This window comes from Morus notabilis, unplaced genomic scaffold (genome assembly GCF_000414095.1).
Source record: "Morus notabilis unplaced genomic scaffold, ASM41409v2 Scaffold2182, whole genome shotgun sequence".
Classification (NCBI taxonomy): Eukaryota; Viridiplantae; Streptophyta; class Magnoliopsida; order Rosales; family Moraceae; genus Morus; species Morus notabilis.
Genome location: NW_010364651.1, coordinates 140,525 through 161,279, shown reverse-complemented (window position 1 = coordinate 161,279; position 20,755 = coordinate 140,525). Strand labels below are relative to the sequence as shown.

Here is a 20,755-nt window from a genome sequence, read left to right as displayed (position 1 = left end):
GAAAGAAGAAGAAAGAGAGAAGAATAAGAAGCTAAGTGAAAAAATTTTATTTGTCATGGTTTGTAAATAAAAATAATAATAATTATTATTGGCGAATGAATGATCAAGCAAAATTTGAGTACTAGAAAATATAACAAAGTCTTCCTTTGAGTTCCAAAATACTATCCTTTGTAAGCAAAAAAATATTTTGAAAACAAGACAAATTTTTCCTAACATTTTTCTTTGAAAATTTTGGAGGCTAATTCTTATCACAAATGAAAGAAAACTTAGGACAACCTCTACTTTGATGAGTTTTCCTAGAGAAAGTGGGGTCATATCTATAGAGAAATTGAGCAATAAAACCGAGGACTTTCGAGAGAATATGTTGACGTGGCCGATGAAGATTGGCATAAATCTTACTCAATTAACCAATGAAAAATTTGGCAATTCTTTAAATATCTGGGCAATTTTCATGTGATTTCATACCATTTATAACATATCAGTTATAAAAATTAAAAGGTAGGAATGACGTTAAGCTTTTTTTTTTTTTTTTTTTTAAATTAACGCAATAAAACTCAAGCTTTTATTCTATTAAAATGCTCATACAATTAAGATACAGTATAAACAATCATATTGTTACTTGTTACATGTTACGTTGCTCCTATTTTATAGCTCCTTATTGTTAACGTTAGGTACGAGGGCTGCCTCTCCCTCTATCTCACCACCCGGAATGTATTGTATAGTAGTGTTTTGAAAAAGCATGTGTTAAGCATGAAACTTCAAATGATTACTATACATTCATTTATTTCAGTATGGAGTCGACGTCGGTTAAGTATAGCATAACAAGTTAATAGAGGTTTAACTCTTTATCCAACCCGACGATTAGGTTCATCTGATCAATCAGAGCCGTCTTATCTTCAAGCTGTGGCTGCTGTTGTGATACCGAAATGGTATCAACGATTTTGAATACAGGGTTGGGAGAGCAATAAGGAGCTATAAAATAAGAGTAACATAACATGTAACAAGTAATAATAAGATTGTCTATACTGTCAGAGAAATCTTAATGAATCTATTGACGAACTGTAACATACAATTTAAAATTATAAAGGACACGCGTTAACAAATGATATTTTTTGAAATAAATAAAAGAGAAAAAGTAAAATATTTTAACTGTTGTGAATTTTAATAGATATGGCTAAAATCGAGAATAACTAAAAACTTGAGCAATAAAACCGAGAACTTTCGAGATAATATTTTGACGTGGCCGATGCACATTGGCATAAATCATACTCAGTAGACCAATAACAAATTTGGCAATTCTTTAAATTTCAAGGCAATTTTTATGTGATTTGATACCATTTATAACATATCAACTACGCGTAAAATATAGTAATGATGTTACGCTTTTTTAAAAAAATTAAAGAAAATCCAATGACGAACTATAATATATAGTTTAAAATTAAAAAGGATACGTGTTAACAAATGATATTTGTTTTGAAATAAATAAAAGAGAACAAAAAAAGTATTTTAACTATCATGACTTTTTCATTGATGTGGCTAAAATCGAGAACAATTGAGAACTTGAGCGATAAGACTGAGAACTTTCCAGAGAATATTTTCATGTGGCCAGTGAACATTAGTGTAAAACTACTCAATAGACTAATAAAGAATTTGGCAATTCTTTAAATTTTGGGGTAATTTTCATGTGATTTCATACCATTTATAAGATATTAGTTACGGAAATTAAAATGTAACAATGACGTTACATTTTTTTTAAAATTAAAGAGAATCCATTGACGAACTATAATATACAGTTACAAAGGATACACATTAACAAATAATATTTATTTTGAAATGAATAAAGAACAAGTAAAATATTTTAATTGTCATAACTTTTTAATTGATGTGGCTAAAATCGAGAACAACTGAGAACTTGAGCGATAAATTGAGAACATTCTAGAGAATATTTTCACGTGGCCAATGAACATTGGTGTACAACTTACTCAATTGGGAAATAAAGAATTTGGCAATTCTTTAAATTTCGAGGTAATTTTCATGTGATTTTATACCATTTAAAACATATCAGTCACAAAAATTAAAATTAAAATGTACTAAAGGCATTATACTCTTTTGGATGTTAAAGAGAATCCAATGACGAACTATAATATACAATGCAACAAAAAAAAAAAAAGAATTTTTTAGTCACAACAATTTCTTTTGATATTTTTAGTCAATATTTTTGTATTGCTAAATGTCACTTTTAGTCACAACCTTGTGACTAATATGCATTTAGTCTTAACTTTTTGTGTGATTAAAACTTTTATCCTCAGGGTTTTAGTCATGAAAATGTTTTAGTCATACCAAAAAGTTTGCGTGACTAAAAGGTCCGTGGAAAAAAAATTTCGCTACACAAATTTGTGATAAGGGCATATTAATCACAAGGTTGTGAGTAAACGTACATTTAGTCACACAAATATATTGTGACTAAATATTATAAGAAGATGTCGTGACTAACACTTTATTATTTTTTATTTGTAGTGATGCAATTTAAAATTGGAAAGGGTACACGTAAACGAATGATATCTTTTGACAGAAATATGAAAGAACAAGTAGTATTAGGTTTTGCTACAACATCTCAACCAACTTGGCATGCTCTAATTAAACGGGTATTAATATTCGTTAGTGTATATAGCTCTAAAATTTTACTTTTTACTCTTAATTAATATTTTTTTAATCAAATAATTATATTAATCAGAATGGTATTAATTAAAATTAAAGAATAAAACTTCAGACTCATATATTTTAAGGGTAAATTTCACAATTTTCTCTTTTTGAAAGCTTATTCCTTTTCCTTTTCTTTTCATTTTCCCGGCAACCACCTTCGTTTAATTACTGAGAAACCTCCATCGTTGCAATTTGCTATTTATTTAATCCTTTCATTTCTTGACTCTTCGATCTCCCCGTAAAGGCTGCGAAAAGCTCACACCTCATAATTTTACTTGTCACGTTTTGTAAATAACAAAATAATAGTACTTGTCCCTAACGAAGAATTTTGAGAAGTAGAAAATATATAACAAAATTTAGGCCCCGTTCTTTTCGCTGATTCGAGTTTTGCTACAGTAAAAAGCTCTCAGAAATAGTCACATCTAACTTTTTTGCTACAGTAAAAAGCTCTCACACAACATTACATCTCAACTCGAATTAAAAACTCGAATTAGCGGACCGAACAAGCCCTAATAGAAAATTATTGATGCCACGGCGACAAGAAATGAAGAAGTTCCATTCAAGACGCTCGCATAATTGTGCGCATTTTCTACCTCCTTGTCCCTAGTTGTTTTCCCATGCAACCCATTTTTAACTAGGCTTTCAATGGATTCGGTCTCTAGTAATTTTAACCTTCCTTTGAGTTCCAAAATACTATTCTTTGTAACTAAAAATATCTTGAAAACAAGACAAATTTTTCCTAACATTTTTCTTTTTAAAAAATTTGGAGCCTAAATCTTATCACAAATGAAAGAAAGCTTAGAACAACCTCCACTTCGATGTGTTTGCCTAGAGAAATTGGGGTTTATTTATTGAGCGATAAAATCAAGAACTTTCGAGAGAATATTTTAATGTGGCTCACGAATATTGAAGTAAAACTTACTCAATTAATCAATAAAAACTATTGGCAATTCTTTAAATTATGGGGTGATTTTCATGTGAACTTTCGACAGAATATTTTGACATGGCTTACGAAAATCGGCATAAAACTTACTTAATTAACCAATAAAAACTATTGGCAATTCTTTAAATTTTGAATTTATGTGATTTAATACCATTTATAACTCATTGGTGTGAACTTTCGAGAGAATATATTGACTTGCCTTACAAACATTGGAGTAGAACTTACTCAATTAACCAATAAAAACTATTGGCAATTCTTTAAATTTTGGGATAATTTTTATGTGATTTCATACCATTTATAACACCAAGAACTTTTGAGAGGATATTTTGACATGGCTCACAAATATTGGCCTAAAACTTATTTAATTAACCAATAAAAATTATTAGCAACTCTTTAAATTTTGGGGTGACTTCATGTGATTTCATACTTTTTATAACGCATTGGTGTGAACTTTAGAGAATATATTGACGTGGCTCACTAACATTGGCGTAAAACTTACTCAATTAACCAATAAAATCTTTTTGGCAATTCTCTAAATTTTAGGGATTTCATACCATTTATAACACATTAGTTACGGAAATTAAAATGAGGTAATGTTCTTATGCTTGTTTTAAAATTAAAGAGAATCCATTGATGAATTATATTATACAATATACATAACGAATGATAGTTTTTGGAATAAATAAGATAGAACAAGCAATTAGGGGTAACAATTTGTTTCAACAGGTCATGTTCGTGTCGGGTTAGAAGTTAATATTTACATAAATGACTTCAACCCTAAAACGATCAGCAACATGAATGGGTTGAGAAATCCCAACCCTAACACGACTTACCCGAATACAAATTGACACTAATACAACCTGCATAAACCCATTCCCTTTGTGATATACGACCAATAATCAACCCGCACCCCGTCAATGACCCATGGATTTTTTTTTTATGTTAAATCTACAAATAATGCACTAAAATTTTATAAAAACACATATGCTCTAAAAATTAAATCAATTTTAAACTATAACAACTAATTAAGCTCTGAAAATTTAAAGCATATTTTGACCAAAAGTAGGGAATAAATATATTTTTTAAAATAATAGAGTAATTGAGCAGGTCAATTTAGTGTCACATAGATTGACATGAACATGACCCGTTTTTTGACGGGTCAGTTTCGGGTTGACACTAAAATGTCCGGTGACTTATTTTTTCGACACTAACTCATAAAAAAAGTATTGTGTCATCATGTTGTAATCTGTATTGCCGATTTCACAAGCAATATTAAGATTTTGTTAGCACATATCAACAAGCTTGGCACGCTCTAAAATGTAAAAATGCTATATGACACCAAGTTTTCCATTTTGTTTTATTTAAAAAAGATTAGAAATTTTGTTTGAAAAGTTGTAGGGGATTATAAACTCGGACAAACTAAGTGCTGAACAAGCCTAGTGAAAGACCAAAATTATTATGAGTCTCGCTAAAAACCTTATTGAGAAAAAAAAAACTTGTAAAAAAAGGAGGGAAGAAAAAATTTATAAAAAAAAGGAGGGAACAACGGAGAAACTCCCGTAGAAAAAATCCTAACAAGAAAAAGAGTGCATGATCCGGACATCAAATGATAAGCTTACAATCACAAAAATTATCCATATGATCTCCAACAAAAATTCTTCGAACTCTTTCACAGGGCTACCAATATATCAATTACTGTACACATGATAGGATAATGTGAATATGCGATCAAAACTAGCAACTGATTTTTTTTTCTTTTTCTTTTTTAAATTAAAATGAGAGATTTAAACTCTTCACCTTATATAGTGCAGTCACCTATTACTTAAGTCGCACAAAGATATTTTGCACGACGTGCACCATTATTGAAGGTTTATCCAAAAAGAAGAGAAAAATGGATGTATTATTAGTTTAGAAAAGTAAAAAAGTGGCACTTCAATTTCTCATTGGACCAGCCCATCGTTCTAGAAGAAAAAAAAGAAAAAAAAAATGAAGAAAATGATAAATTGATAGAGCATATATCCAAACCAGTTGCCAAATGCTCTTTTTTTTTTTAAATTAAAAGCTTGTTTTCTTCGCTGATTTGAGTTTATAATTTGAGTTAAGATGTGATTTTATGTGAGAGCTTTTTACTGTAACAAAAAAGTTAAATGTGACAATTTTTGAGAACTTTTTACTGTAACAAAACTCAAATTTTAAACTTAAATCGGTAAAGTGAACGGGTCCTTCAAACTTCTAAACCGTTTCCATTACTATTTTGAAATTTTGGTCAATCTTGGTCCTACTTTGAACTGCATGTGGTTTTTGAAACTAGACATCACTAAACTGTGTACCAACAACATACATCTGAAGCCATTAGATTCATTCACAAATCACAACATAGGAAACTACAAAAGAAACCCATATATAAATTACTTGACAAAAAGTAAAAAAATATATATATATGGCTAAGCCCTCCATTTCTCTTCTACTTGTTTGCAGTTTCCTTTTCTGCTTCTTCTTCTTGAGGGTGTCTAAAGCTCATCAATTAGCACCAGCTTTGTACGTGTTTGGAGACTCTAATGTTGATGCCGGCAATAATAATCTCTTCAATACTCATGCTAAAGCAAATTATCCACCTTATGGTATAGATTTTCCTAGTGGAATTATAACGGGCAGACCCACAAATGGTTACAACATAGCCGATTTCTTTGGTAAGTTACAATGAAACAACACCATTTCATTTCTTAAAGATATAGAAATCAATGTAAGAAATATCATAGTTCTTATTTTAATTAATTTTTTATTATTCTTTTTTATCTCCTTAATCGAATAGGATGAGTTGATTCGAGTTTTTAATTCGAGTTGAGATGTGACTTTTTGTGAGAGCTTTTTACTATAGTAAAAAAAATTAAATGTGACTGTTTCTTAGAGCTTTTTACTGTAGCAAAATTCTAATCGGTGAAATGAACGGAGCCGTGTGCAATACCAACTTAATTGGAAGATGCTAAGTCTCTGTACTAAGTTTTTATCTCTCAATTTATTTAAAAAATGTAGAAATATTATAGTGGTGTACTTGTTTTATGGTCTTCTAAATGGTAAATATGAACACCATTTTCCTTGCATATTCTTTAAAACAAACAAACAAACCAAAAAGTAATATATTTCATTTCTGTTTTTCTTTTTTTTCCTAGTTAACAAACAATCCTCTGATGATACCGAGTTGATGGTTTAATTAAATGCAGCTAAATGGCTTGGATTGAATGTCCCACTTGCATTTAGGCTTGTTAATGGTAGCACACAAGTTATCCACCAAGGTTTTAACTATGGATCTTCCTCAGCTGGAATTCTTCCTGATACAGCTACTAAGATGTTTGTAAGATATATTATATTCTTATAAAACTCAATTCTCCTGCTACAATTTAAAAAATATTGCATGAAAATAAAAACCAATGAATTTTTTTTTTGTTTTTGTTTAACTTGATTCATTATGTAATGCAGAAGTGTGTTATGAGCTTGGGTGAACAAGTTGATATGTTTCAGAAAACTGTTGAAGAATATTTGCAGTCACATTTTCAAAGCCACGTCATGAGCCTCTCAGAGCACGTGTCAAAGTCCATTTATCTTGTTGTTATGGGGGTCAACGACATTGGCCTAAATTTTCTTAAAAAAGAAAACAGTACTAATCCTGTTGATTATATAAGGGATGTTCATCTCCTTGTAGAGAAACTTGGAAATCGCTTAAAGGTAAATGAATTTTCTCATCATGAAATTATAAAAGAAAAAATGCAGTGCATTATTCAAATTTTAAAAGAAAAGTATGAAACAAAGCGAGGAATAACATCTAGTTTTATGCTCTTTATTTATTTATTTATTTTGCAGGATTTGTATAAATTGGGAGCCAGAAAGTTTGTGGTGTTTGAAATTGAAGCATTTGGCTGTCTGCCATTTTATGTGAACAAGTTCAAACCAGTGAATTCAAAATGTGTGGATTACTTAAATGCTGTGGTACTTATGTACAATGCAAGACTCGCATTGAAGCTTCAAGAATTGCAATTTAAACTTGAAGGCTCAAATTTCATCCTTGGAAAGTATTATGATTATACCTTAAGTTTGGTGGAAAATCCTAGTCTCTCAGGTTAGTCGCTTTATTAGACCTCTAATGTAAATGCTAATGCCAATGTTATATTTGCCACTAAAAAGTGTGAAAATAAATTGCGTGTTTGGAACTCGTTCTAAAATGATTTTATTTTTTTATATGAAAATGAAAATGAAAATGTTTTCAATCTCAGACATAAATCATTTTTAAAAATGCATTTGCTAGTTTTATCAAGAGATTGTTTTTAGTATAAAAAAAACTCATTAATGTCATTCTCTCATTCTCTCTGAGAGGGGAAAACGAAAACACAAAATGAAAAACGACTAAAAGTCGTTTTTTTCGATCATTTTACACTAAACAAAAAAATCATTTTCATTTCCGTTTTTTATCTTTATTGCGCCAAACGCTGTTTTAGAAATGTTTTCATTTTTTCTTTCTCAAAAAACGTAAAAAATAAAAACATGATCAATTCCAAACACGGCCGACATATTTCATGTGTGATTCTATTTTGTGGTCCAACGAAAGGCTATTTCAAATGTTGTATCATTTTTTGTCATGTATTATCAAGTGTTAAAACTTGCAAAACTATACTATTAATGCTGAAATAATTTTTAAAAAAGTAATGTTGTAATGATTAAGTCAAAAAATAAATATATCAACCAATAGGAATTAAATATTAAATTTAGCATTTGTTATAATTTTTGTACAAATTTACCTCTAAATATAGCATTTGCATTGGAGAGTGAATTTTGGCACTTAAATATTAAAATTTAGCATTAACACATCAATTTGGTATTGCATTGAAGACGCTCTTAGTAGATAAAAATAAAGTTAATTTAGTATATATGTATTGTTGTGACATTATATCGACTGATCGATGTTTTATTTTATTTTATTTTTTTTGGCAGGTCTTAAAGATGCATCTAATCCATGTTGTGTATTGTTGCCATTTGGACTATGTGATCCCAGGAAAGCCCCTTGTAGAGATAGGAATTCTCATGCTTTCTTTGATGCAGTTCACCCAACTGAAGCAGCTTACAAGGTTTTTGCAGAAAGTTGCTTCAGTGGTATAGGCTCATGCGTTCCAATGAATGTTAAGCAACTTGCAACGTTGTAGGATTAGAACAACAGAGAAATTTTCAATAGTACTGAAAAATCTCCCTTCTTTGTAAATTTTTGTCTATGCATGGATGTTGTGCAAGCCCACCCCATGAGGTGGTGATGGCAGTACTAATATATATATATATATATATATATGTATGTATGTATGTGTATATATAATATTAGAATTTCTGTTTGAACCAATGAACCAACGAGATAATTTGCTATATATATATATATATATATATATATATATATAGAGGTAAGGTCTCCGGTCTGGCACTTGAAAAGTGCATGACCAGAACGACAGTTGTATATTTCTGTATAAATTGTGTATATTTACATGTAATTTGTGTATATTTAACATAAAATACAACAAATCAGCCAATATACATATATTTATGTTATGTGTTCACTAATTGCTATAAAAAATATATGTTTTGAGGATTAATATGCATTGTCGTTTCTTATAACTTAACATACACGATTTTACATGTAAATATAAACGATTCACATATAAATATACACAATTTATACATAATTATACAACTGCCGTTCCGGTCAGGCACTTGAAAAGTGCCTGACCGGAGACAATTCATATATATATATACACACACACAAACACACACAAGTTCTTTGTATCATCTTAAGGTTCTTTGTATGTTAGTCATACACAAGTTCTGAAGCTGGGTTTATAACCTGAAGATATGTGGAGTGTGGAACTTTTTATTAGTTGCTGAAATATGGTCCTTTTCATTTTCTCAAGAAAAGGAAACTTCATTCACATTTCAGCAATGACTGCAGTTGCCACACGGGGGCCAACTTTGCTCCTAATCAAAACAACCAAACAGACTTAGAGGTAAACGCCCACTAGGCAGCCTCATGAGCCGCCAAATTCCCCGATCTAGCAACCCAATGCAAAGACAATAAACTAGAAGAAGAAAATTATTCATAACAGAAAGGAAAGTAGGATAAACACGCCACCGCAAATCCGCCACTGAAATATGGTCTTTCAATGGTTATGAAGAGAAAGATGACAAAAACATGAGATGATCATGTATTATTGGCTGAATCCCAGTTTGTTGTTGCAATGTTACACTTGAATCAAAGGAAAAAGTACAATGTGTGAAAAAAAAATATCAGCCATCAAATATCCAACAAGAAGCTAAACAGAAATGAGACATCTAAGATATTGAACAGCCTAAGATCAATCAAGTACAACAAAAATGGAGATACAGGTGCTCAGAATAACGCTCCCAAAATTACATGCCTCTATGGTGTTGAGCTTTTGTGAAGGGTCACTCCCTCAGCCATTGTGCCAAAGCCGGCGCCCATTCGCAGATTTCACCCTCTTTGAACCAGAGAGCTGCAGAATGCAAGCCATGGATGAGAAGACAAACTTGAAAATGGAAGAGAAAGGCAAAAGACCCCCAAGTCAAAAGCAATATTTTAATACAATGCATTTGTAAAGATTTTAATGTCAGGACTAGGAAACCAGCTATAGAGACAGAAACCTAGATTTCTCATCATATTGTTTAGCTTCAGTGAGTGATAGTAAAGCCGTAAGGCCTTTACCTATTTCACGCTTGCCATTCTCAGGGCTGTCGCTCCCATGAACCACATTCCTGCAAAGAAGTTTGTATTTAGACCTTGTTTTCTTCACAATTCATTACTCAATGAGAAAAAGCAATTCATTGCAACCAAGTACAATATAGTGTTTTATTGTACTTAATGTTGATCAGATACCAAAGCATAAACTGGCCCACCTTCCTGTTTGAACAGCAAGATCCCCTCTTATCGTTCCAGGTTCAGCTTGAAGAGGATTCGTAGACCCTATTAACTTACGTGCCGATGCCACAACACCAACGCCCTCCCATGCCTTGTCATCATAGCAACACGGTCAAAGTTCTTGAAAGAATCCAAGCAACGAAACAGAGTACCTCAAAACTCTGTGGTTAAAAGGAAAAAGAACTTACCATACACACAACAGGACCAGATGTAATATACTCAATCAGCGCTGGGAAGAAAGGCTTAGCCTTGAGATCCTTATAATGCTCCTATACAAATGGAAGTTACTTGTCAAATGATCGTCAAACTTGGGGCTTGTTCATTTGCACCCAAACTCAAAAAAAGTTTGAACTCAAGTTACAACTTTATTCAAGTTCATGTTGTTTTGTAAAATTTGAGTTTGAACTAAAGTTTTAACTTGAGTTTGGGGCTAAAATCTGAGTTCAAGTTCCCCCTTCAACTCAAGTTCCTAAATTCAAACTCAAGTTAATGAACAGTATTTTTTATATTCTTAAAAATGTCATAACTTTTTCATTTTAATTCCAATTGAGATGATTTTTTTTATGCGTTCACAACGAAGAGACGAATAAAACCTCACCCATATACCCTATTAAAATTTTTCATTACCATTGAGTTTTTATTAAAATACTATTCAAATACAAGTTCAAGTTTCGACCCACCCAAACACAAACTCAAATAGATTCTTAATTCAAACCATAACTCAAAAATGTGCACATCCAAACACAAACTCAAATTAGAGTCTCAACTCAAACCATACTCAAATACACCTTAACTCAAATCAAGATCTATACTCAAGTCACTCTAACTCAAAAAATGCAAATGAACAAGCCCCAAGTCTATAACATTATTGAACCACATGCTTTTCCATGTTGAGAGCCTGGTTGACAAAGCATTTTGCTTTTGCTTTTAGTCAGTGGAAGAAGAGGAGTAAAAATTATGGCATTTTCTTGAGTATTTGGAACCACATCTTTAAAAGAGCTTAATAGGTCACAATGATTTTAAAATTTTCTAATAAGCAATAAAAATGTAAGAATGTCAACTGAGTTCATAATAATGTCTTACTAAAACTCTGAAACAAGTTTCAAAGACTATTCAAAAGAGCTTTTCTTAGAAGCCATGTTTTGTGGCTTTACCAGTTAGCTCTTTTGGTAAGCAAAAGCTCTTATGAAAAATCTTCCAAACACTTCTAGAAGCAACTTTTGGAGTTAAGATGCCAAAAGCAGCTTCCAAAAAGCTTCGCCAAACAGGCCTTAGAATCATAAATACATAACTATTAATCGCTAATGAATCTCATAAAAAAAAAAAAAAAAAATCCCAACTTCTAAGCCATTACAAATGTAAATCAGAAAGTATGATATATGAAAATACTAGACTTCTTAAAAAAGCACATTGTGAGGGAGTAAGAGCATGGACAAACCTCAGCCAAGTCTGTGGGGCACTGGAAGAGCTTTAGTCCAGTCAATTTAAACCCCTTTTTCTCAAACCTCGAAATTACCTCTCCAACCTAAAACAATTCGACCCACATAGTCAAAACATAGGAAACCAAGCTTAAAATTCAATGCCCATAAAAAAATTTTCCCCCAAAAGCTTTATAAATCAATAAACACATGCTCAATAACAAATTCATTTTTATCTCAACCAATAAGTTTATCTCCGCAACAATCAATTCTTTGTGTTTGTTTTCAGGTAAATTCTCGCGCTTTCTAAGCAACAAAACATGACAAAAGACACTTAGAAAGAGTATATATACAAAAAGAGGTAAGCTAAGAACTTACAAGACCACGTTGAACGCCGTCGGGTTTGACCATTATGTAAGTCTCCTCAACTTCTTCCTGCAGACAAAAAAAGAGATTTTTTTTTTAAATTTTGGAAAATTTTGAAGAAAAATGAGAGAAACACTCAAATGGGGTTCTTAAATTTTTGGAAAAAAAAAAAGTTGAAGAGAGAGAAACAAACCAAGGCAGCGACCAAGCGGGGAAGGAAGATATGGGGTTTGACATGAGGAGGAGTTGAGAAAGAAGATGATGATGATGATGAGAAAAAGTGATGGGATTTGGAGGGAAAAGCTGATAAATGGTGGAAATGGGTGCGTATGATACGCTTGTGGGAGCAGGATAAGCTGCTGCAACTTCTCTCAGGCTGTGAGCTTCGAATAGATGATGAAGAGAGACATGGTCTTCCTCCACCAAACACTGCTACAGCTTCCATTTCTCTCTCTCTCTCTCTCTCTTGTTTTCTCTCTACACGTGATTATATGTTGTTGTACTTATTTCTTTCGTTTTTTTTCCCCCCCGAGCAAAGCATATTCTGTCTACTTGTTCATCAAATAAACGACATGTCGTTTTTTTAATTGACTCAAATTTAACCGCTGCTCATTGGTGAGAGTGAGAATGTACCATTTTTTTGGGATGGACTACACGGGATTTATGGAAACAGTAACTCTTTATTATCTACAAAACGACAAGGATTTTTAGACGGTTAATTAGGGCCGGCAATTTCGGACACGACACGATGAAACGACACGAAAACGACACGAGATAAATGGGTTTAGACCGCACGATTATTAATTGGGTCGTTAACGGGCTGGCACGATATATATATTTATATTTTTTTAAGATAAAACCCTAACTTCTCTAATTCTCTTTCTCTCATTCTCTCATTGTCTCTCATTCTCTCATTCTCTCACAGCCCGTTTTATTTATATTCTCTTGTTTGCATGAAGGGTGTTTGATAAAAGAGTTAACTTAATATAACACTCTAACTTTTAAATAAGTTATGGCATGTTGATAAAATTACAAAATGCCAATGGATTTGTAGATGGATGATTTGTAGATGGACTTGTAGATGGTTGATTACAAAATGCCAATGGATGATTTGTAATGGATAAACCTAAACTTTAAATATGTTTTATGCTTTATGCACTTAAATATGCCAATGGACTTGTAGATGGTTGATTATGTTTTATGCACTTAAATTTTCAAATATTTGGTTATATTTTCAAACTTATTTAAATGTACTTGGTTATGTTTTCAAACTTCTTTAGATGTTTAGTAATTGGTATGTTTTGAAACATATGTCATAAGTGATGTTTTAGATATTTTAATATGTGTTGGCTATTATGCATGAATTTAACTATAAGTGATATTAAGTAGTCAATTAATATAGTTTTGAATATAATATAAAATTCACTATTTTTGCTAGTTGGGTCATAAACGGGTCATAAACGTGTTTTTTTCGTGTCGGCCCGTCACGGCACGTTTAATAATCGTGTTCGCGTGTCGTGTCGTGTTAACCGTGTTATTAGCGTGTCGTGTTCGTGTTTGGATTTTTGACACGTTTATTAATCGTGTCGTGTTCGTGCTCACTATAATCGTGTCGTGCCGTAATCGTGTCAGCCCGAACACGGCCCACGAACACGAATTGCCAGCCCTACGGTTAATGACATGCGGTTTATAGCAGAAACGACAGCAAACTTTTATAGTAAACAAAAATATGTCGTTTAATGATATGAATCACAGAGAACTTTCAACAAATGATGTTTATATTCAAACGACAAATTTGAAGTACAGAACCTTGTCTTTTTTAGTTTTAACGAAGATCTTTTTTTTTTTTTTGAATTTTGGGACAGGAAATTCGAACCCTTCGCCTCATGGTAGAGTCAGGTGTAGTATTATCACTAGACTATGTCTGCAATTATAAATTATTTTTCCAATCTATTTTAGAGATGTCAAAATAGGCCGGGCCTGACGGACTGGCACGAGTACGACACGTTAAAAAATGAGCACGACACGACACGGCATGATTATTACATGGGCCATGCTCATCCCGTTTATTAATTGGGTTGAGCTTGACGCAACTTTTAAGCATGAAACACGTTAAGGGAATGGCATGCTAAGAGCACGGCACGAGCACGTACACGGACACGTTAAAAACATGATAATGGCCCAATTAATGAAGATGAAGTATCAAACTAATTTTATTAATATATATTACATGTCATAAAAATATTTATTTTATTAAGAAGTTTTCTTTATCAAGATTTTATCCTAGTGGGTTTGCTTGGTAAAATTTTTAATGAGGTAATTTTTTTAATTAATGATATGCTTTATTTTGTTAAGACTTTAATGTTTTCATTATGTTAAAAGTTTATTGTTTTAAATATGCTATTTGGCACAACAAATGCATGTTAAGAGCACGGCAAAAGCACGAACACGGTGTAAGTACGTTAAGGGCACGGCCAACATATAAATGGGTCGTGGGCCGGGCTTAACACAAAAAATAAAGGGATAAAGAGGGAAATATGTCAAGACTTGAGATGAATTAAAATTAATAGGTAAATAGTTTATATAAGTTAATAAATATGCCAAATTACTGTTCTTGTCCATAACTTGTCTGGTTATGAACCATAACTTGACAAATTATTGTCCATAATTCACGATTTTTGTCCATAACTTGTCTGGCTATGAACCATAACTTGACAAGTTTGTCCATAACTTATCTGGTTATGAACCATAACTTGACAAGTTATGGCCTATTAATTTATATAACTATAAGTTGGCCTATATACTTTCTTAAGTTTTTCATATTGGTCTATTTTCTACTATTTCTGAAAAATAAATAGACTGTGGGCCGGACTTAACGCCACAAAAAATAAATGGGCCAAGTTCAGCACAACACGATAAATAAATGGACTGGTCCAGAAATGACACGAGACACGTCTAGACCCAATTTAAACGGGCTAGACTAGGTTAAACCGGCGTGATTGACATCTCTAGTCTATTTAAAATGACTTTTTTTTTTCTTAACAAAACGAACTTCATCACTTCAAAAATAAATAAATAAATAAACGAACTTCAGTGGGCAATTAATTTGTCCTTTTGAAGAGGTAAACGAGAGCAATGTTGATGTAACTTCAGGCTTCAATCATACCAAATTATTATAGTACGCATATAACAAATATTTTTGGGGGAAAAAAGGACTAGTGTGATTGTACAAACGACATGTCGTTTAAGACATTACTAAGAACAGCATGTCGTCTTCTGAAAAAGATAGCAAACCTTACACAGAAACATGTAATTCTTATAAGCATTAAGCAACATGCAATTTTCGTTGAGAGAATACAACTTTTAATATTCCTTGTAGTTTATATCCACCATTTCAATGTTCCTTGTATGAAAACTATTTCTTGTTATTTTCTTCCAAGAATATGTCGACCACTGATGCTATTAGAGATAACACGCAAACTTTTGTGGGTGGATTGTGTTGTGTGGGAAAATGTGACGGACACATAGACGAACGATAATGCGACACGTGCCCTTGACTACTCTCCGCCAAGCAACAACCCTCGACGTCTACGGCTCCCTCCTATTTCGTTGGGAAGCCCAAAGCACGAAGTCCAAATTAGGGTGATGATTCCTTCTGGCGTCGACAGATCGAGCCGTCGAGATTAAGGCACGAAGATCCCTCGACCGCAGAAAGGACCGCCAAAGAGGGCAATTGGGCTAAGCAGTGCAGACGACGAGGGGAACGTTCTTTAGAGGACGTGATAGGTTGCGTGCAAAAGTGGAAGATGTCTGCAGGCATTAATTGCAAGCTCTCAAACCGCCCCACAGGGGACAGGAAAGTATTACGGAGAAGCACAGAGCCGTAATAGGAGACTAATTGACTGAGTGAACAGTGCTGATTAGTGGGCAACGTCTGGGCCTACCAAGGAAGAGCACTTGAGTGCTTCCACCTATGAAGGAAACCCGCTAAGCGAAGGAAGCCCAGTATAAAAGAAGGAAGACCCCCAGTAAGGAAGGGGTTTAGAGATTCTAGAAAAGAGATTTAATGAGAGCAATTGTTATAAATTGTTATATTCTCAAAAGAAATACAAAATCACAGTGGATGTAGCTCTCATTTTATAGAGTGAACCACTATAAAATTCCTGGTGTTGTTTGTCTATGCATGATTTAGTTAACACACAAACACACATATTCAACAAATCCTCACACGTTCACTACACACAGGCCAGTAATCCGAAGGGAAACCAAGAGGTAACCCGGCCGGTTTTTGTTGGTGAAATTCGACCGTCAACAATTGGCGACTTTACTGGGGAATGAAAGCGTTCGACCCCCAACAACATAGTTATAAACCGCCATCCATCCAGGGAATAGCGGGATGGAAGAAGATCTACGCCCGGTCAGAAATGAAGTTCCACCTCCAGACGCACCACGGCTGGATCCGATCAAGATGCAGGCCCAACTGACCACTCTAACCGAGCTGGTACGTGGGCTAATGACCGTGGTTGAGCACTTAGATGGAAGGAACTCCATGCCGCCATTAGAAGACGCCCCGAGGCTGCAGGGACCTGCCATGGCAGAAAATCCTAACCACGGTGACTACCCACATATCCAAGAGGGAACCGAAGATAGTGAGAATCACCGGGGCCCTCCTAGGCCTCGGCCTTCCTAATCCTCTGGCGGCCGTTTGGGGGCCGCTGGACTCCGAGCTCTTGAGAACCGGGTACCAAGAGGTCCAGGAAACCCCGAGGTACTATCCCAGAATCCAGGTGGAAACTCGCCAGGAGACTCAGGATCAGTACAGGCAGGCGGCCAGGCCCGAGGCGGACCTAACTCTCAGAGGGCAGAAGCGTCGAGAGTAGCCGGCTCGGCCATTTCGACAGAAGAAGTAGGCGCCATCATGGAACGTATGGCCAGCCTGGAGCAAAAACTGACGGGGGACGTGGCGGGCCTAAAAAAGAATATAGGTCGTGTGGCTGAGGTGGTAAACGTTGATATCACGCCCAGCCGCACACATGACCAGCGCCCAAAAGACCGAGAACCCGTCGGTGTCATACGAACTGTCCTCGGCGGTCCTTATATAGGAGGAGACTCAAGGAGGTCCCAAAAGGACTACGCCCACGAGGCCAGGGGGGTTTATCAGGAGTGATTCTGGAGCGTCTCCGCTGTAAAAACCCCAAGGTACAGTCACACCGACGTGGCCTTTAACGAGGATGATGCCAGTGGGGTTCACTTCCCCCATAACGACGCCTTGGTGGTGGAAGCCATGATAGGAAACCACACCGTGTGCAGAATCCTGGTAGACAATGGGAGCTCGGTGGACCTCCTATACTCCTACTACTTAGAGAAAATGGGGATCCAAAAGGAACAATTGGAAAAAACCTCCAGGCCGCTATATGGTTTCACTGGGGATTCCGTCATCCCCCAGGGGACCATCCGGTTGTCAATAACCGCCGGAGAAAACCCCGACAGGCTACCACAATGGCCAACTTTGTGGTTATAAAAGGAGGCTCCCAATACAACGCCGTGATTGGAAGACCAACCCTTCAAGTGCTAAGGGCCATAACTTCCGTTTACCACCAAAAGGTCAAGTTCCCTACCCCAAATGGCGTAGGAGAAATGAAGAGCAACCAGTATGAAGCTAGGGTTGCATACTCTGATGCCTTGCGCGGATATGACCAGCCAGGAAGACAGGAGGCAATGATGGTTCACTAGAGCCTCGTCGAGGACATAGACCCCATGATCCAAGAAGAAGTCACATGGTCTCAACCCATCGAGCAGTTGGTGGAAATCCAAGTTAATGAAGGCGAGTCCACCAAAGTGTTAAAAATGGGCTCGGGCTTAGCCCCATCACTTAAGGTTGAGATCAAAAACTTCCTCAGGAAGAACTTAGATGTCTTCGCTTGGAATCATTCCGACATGGAAGGGATCGACGCCGAGGTAATATGTCACTCCCTAAACGTCGACCCCTCGTATCCGTCCAGGCGCCAGAAACGTCAACCGATGAACCCCGAGAGGTATGAAGTGCTCAAAGAAGAGGTCGACAAGCTGATCAATAATGGGTTCATCAGGGAGGCCCATTATCCACGTTGGGTATCAAATCTCGTTCTAGTGGTCAAGCCCAACGGAAACTGGAGGACATGCGTCGACTTCAGCGATCTCAACAAAGCCTGCCCGAAGGATGGCTTTCCACTCCCTCGAATAGACCAAATGGTCGACGCCACGGCGGGACATGAGATGTTGAGCTTTATGGATGCCTACTCCGGATACAACCAGATCCCCATGCATCCAGCCAACGAGGAGCACACATCCTTCATAACCGAAAGGGGCCTCTACTGCTACAAGGTGACGCCTTTCGGCCTGAAAAATGCATGGGCTACCTACCAGAGGCTTGTGAATAAAATGTTCGCTCAACAGCTCGGCAAAATGATGGAGGTCTACGTCGACGATATGCTTGTAAAAAGCACCGGGGTCAACCATCACGTCAATTATCTGGGGGAAATGTTTGGTGTGTTAAGAAAATACCACATGAAACTCAATCCCCAGAAATGTACTTTTGGAGTTGGGTCGGGAAAATTCTTCAGTTTTATGGTCAGCAACCGTGGGATTGAAGCTAACCCCGAGAAAATCAAATTCCTACAGGATATGCGGTCCCCAACAAAGCCAAAGGAAGTGCAAAAATTAACAGGATGTGTCGCCGCCCTAAACAGGTTCATATCAAAAGCAACCGACAAATGCGTCCCCTTCTTCGACGCTTTGAAAGGAAGCAAGCGCTTTGAGTGGGCACCACAATGTGAAGAGGCCTTCCAGAAATTGAAGGAACATTTAGGCAAGCCCCCAATTTTGTCAAAACCAAACGTCGACGATGAGCTTAGCCTATACCTCTCCGTGTCCCAACACGCCGTAAGCTCTGTATTAGTAAGAGAAGAAGAGAGGGTGCAATTGTCGATCTACTATGTGAGCAAAAGGCTCCTCGACGCCGAGTCGAGATACAGCGAAATGGAGCGCCTAGCCCTCGCCCTGATGGTAGCTTCAAGGAAGCTTCGGCACTATTTTCAATCTCACACAATACAGGTTCTCACAAACCACCCACTGAGACAGGCTCTACAAAAGCCCGAAACTTCCGGTCGACTCCTCAAATAATCGGTAGAATTAAGCCAGTTTGACATAAAATATGTGCCAAGAACTGCGATCAAGGGCCAAGCGCTCGCCGATTTTCTGGCTGAGTTCTCTCATAGACCAGCTCTTACCGCATCTGGAGAAGTCGAGGTTACAAAATGGAAGCTCTACGTGGATGGGGCGTCGAGCGAAAACGGGTCAGGAGCCGGCGTCTTGTTAATCAGCCCCGAAGGCCACAAGATTACCTCGGCGGTTCGATTTAAATTCAAGGCGTCGAACAATGAGGCAGAATATGAAGCACTAATTGCCGGACTACGGTTAGCCAGCCACCTGAAGATCGAAAAGCTCAGCGTCTTCAGCGATTCTCAATTGGTCGTCACGCAAGTAAAGGAAGAATACCAAGCACGCATCGAGAAGATGAGAGCGTACTTGAGAAAAGTAAAGGAAGAACTCGTTAAGTTTAAAAACTACGAAATACTTCAGATACCACGGGCTGAAAACGCGAACGCCGACGTCCTGGAGAAACTAGCATCTTCAAGAGATTCTGACACCCTGGGGGTCGTTCCCATTGAAGAATTGGAGCGGCCGACCATTGAAGAACGAGCTAAGGCATTAATCGTCCAAGCAGGTGGAAATTGGATGACACCGCTCATCCAATACCTAATGGACGCACATCTGCCAGATAATAAAGATGAAGCCAGACGGGTCAGGTATAGAGCTGCTAGGTACTTATTATACGACGGCTTGCTCTACATCGACGATATGCTTGTAAAAAGCACCAGGGTAGATGTTGTGTGGGAAAATGTGACGGACACATGGACGAACGATAATGCGACACGTGCCCTTGACTACTCTCCGCCAAGCAACAACCCTCGACGTCTATGGCTCCCTCCTATTTCGTTGGGAAGCCCAAAGCACGAAGTCCAAATTAGGGCGACGATTCCTTTTGGCGTCGACAGATCGCGCCATCGAGATTAAGGCATGAAGATCCCTCGACCGCAGAAAGGACCGCCAAAGAGGGCAATTGGGCTAAGCAGCGCAGACGATGAGGGGAACGTTCTTTAGAGGACGTGACGGGTTGCGTACAAAAGTGGAAGACGTCTGCAGGCATTAATTGCAAGCTCTCAAACCGCCCCACAGGAGACAGGAAAGTATTACAGAGAAGCACAGAGCCGTAATAGGAGACTAATTGGCTGAGTGAACAGTGCTGATTAGTGGGCTACG

General features: G+C 36.3%; 1 protein-coding gene across 1 annotated transcript; it reads right to left on the bottom strand.

The window, feature by feature from the left end:
• Positions 1–9,851: 9,851 nt before the first annotated feature.
• On the bottom strand, positions 9,852–12,908 carry LOC21390332 (nucleoside diphosphate kinase). Its single transcript, XM_010106877.2, has 7 exons — positions 12,588–12,908; positions 12,407–12,463; positions 12,049–12,135; positions 10,799–10,879; positions 10,589–10,701; positions 10,398–10,447; positions 9,852–10,188 (listed from the first exon to the last, which is right to left on the bottom strand). Exons 1-7 carry the CDS (start codon positions 12,837–12,839, stop codon positions 10,121–10,123), a joined length of 708 nt encoding a protein of 235 aa, XP_010105179.1. The 5' UTR covers positions 12,840–12,908; the 3' UTR covers positions 9,852–10,120.
• Between the last annotated feature and the right edge of the window lie 7,847 nt (positions 12,909–20,755).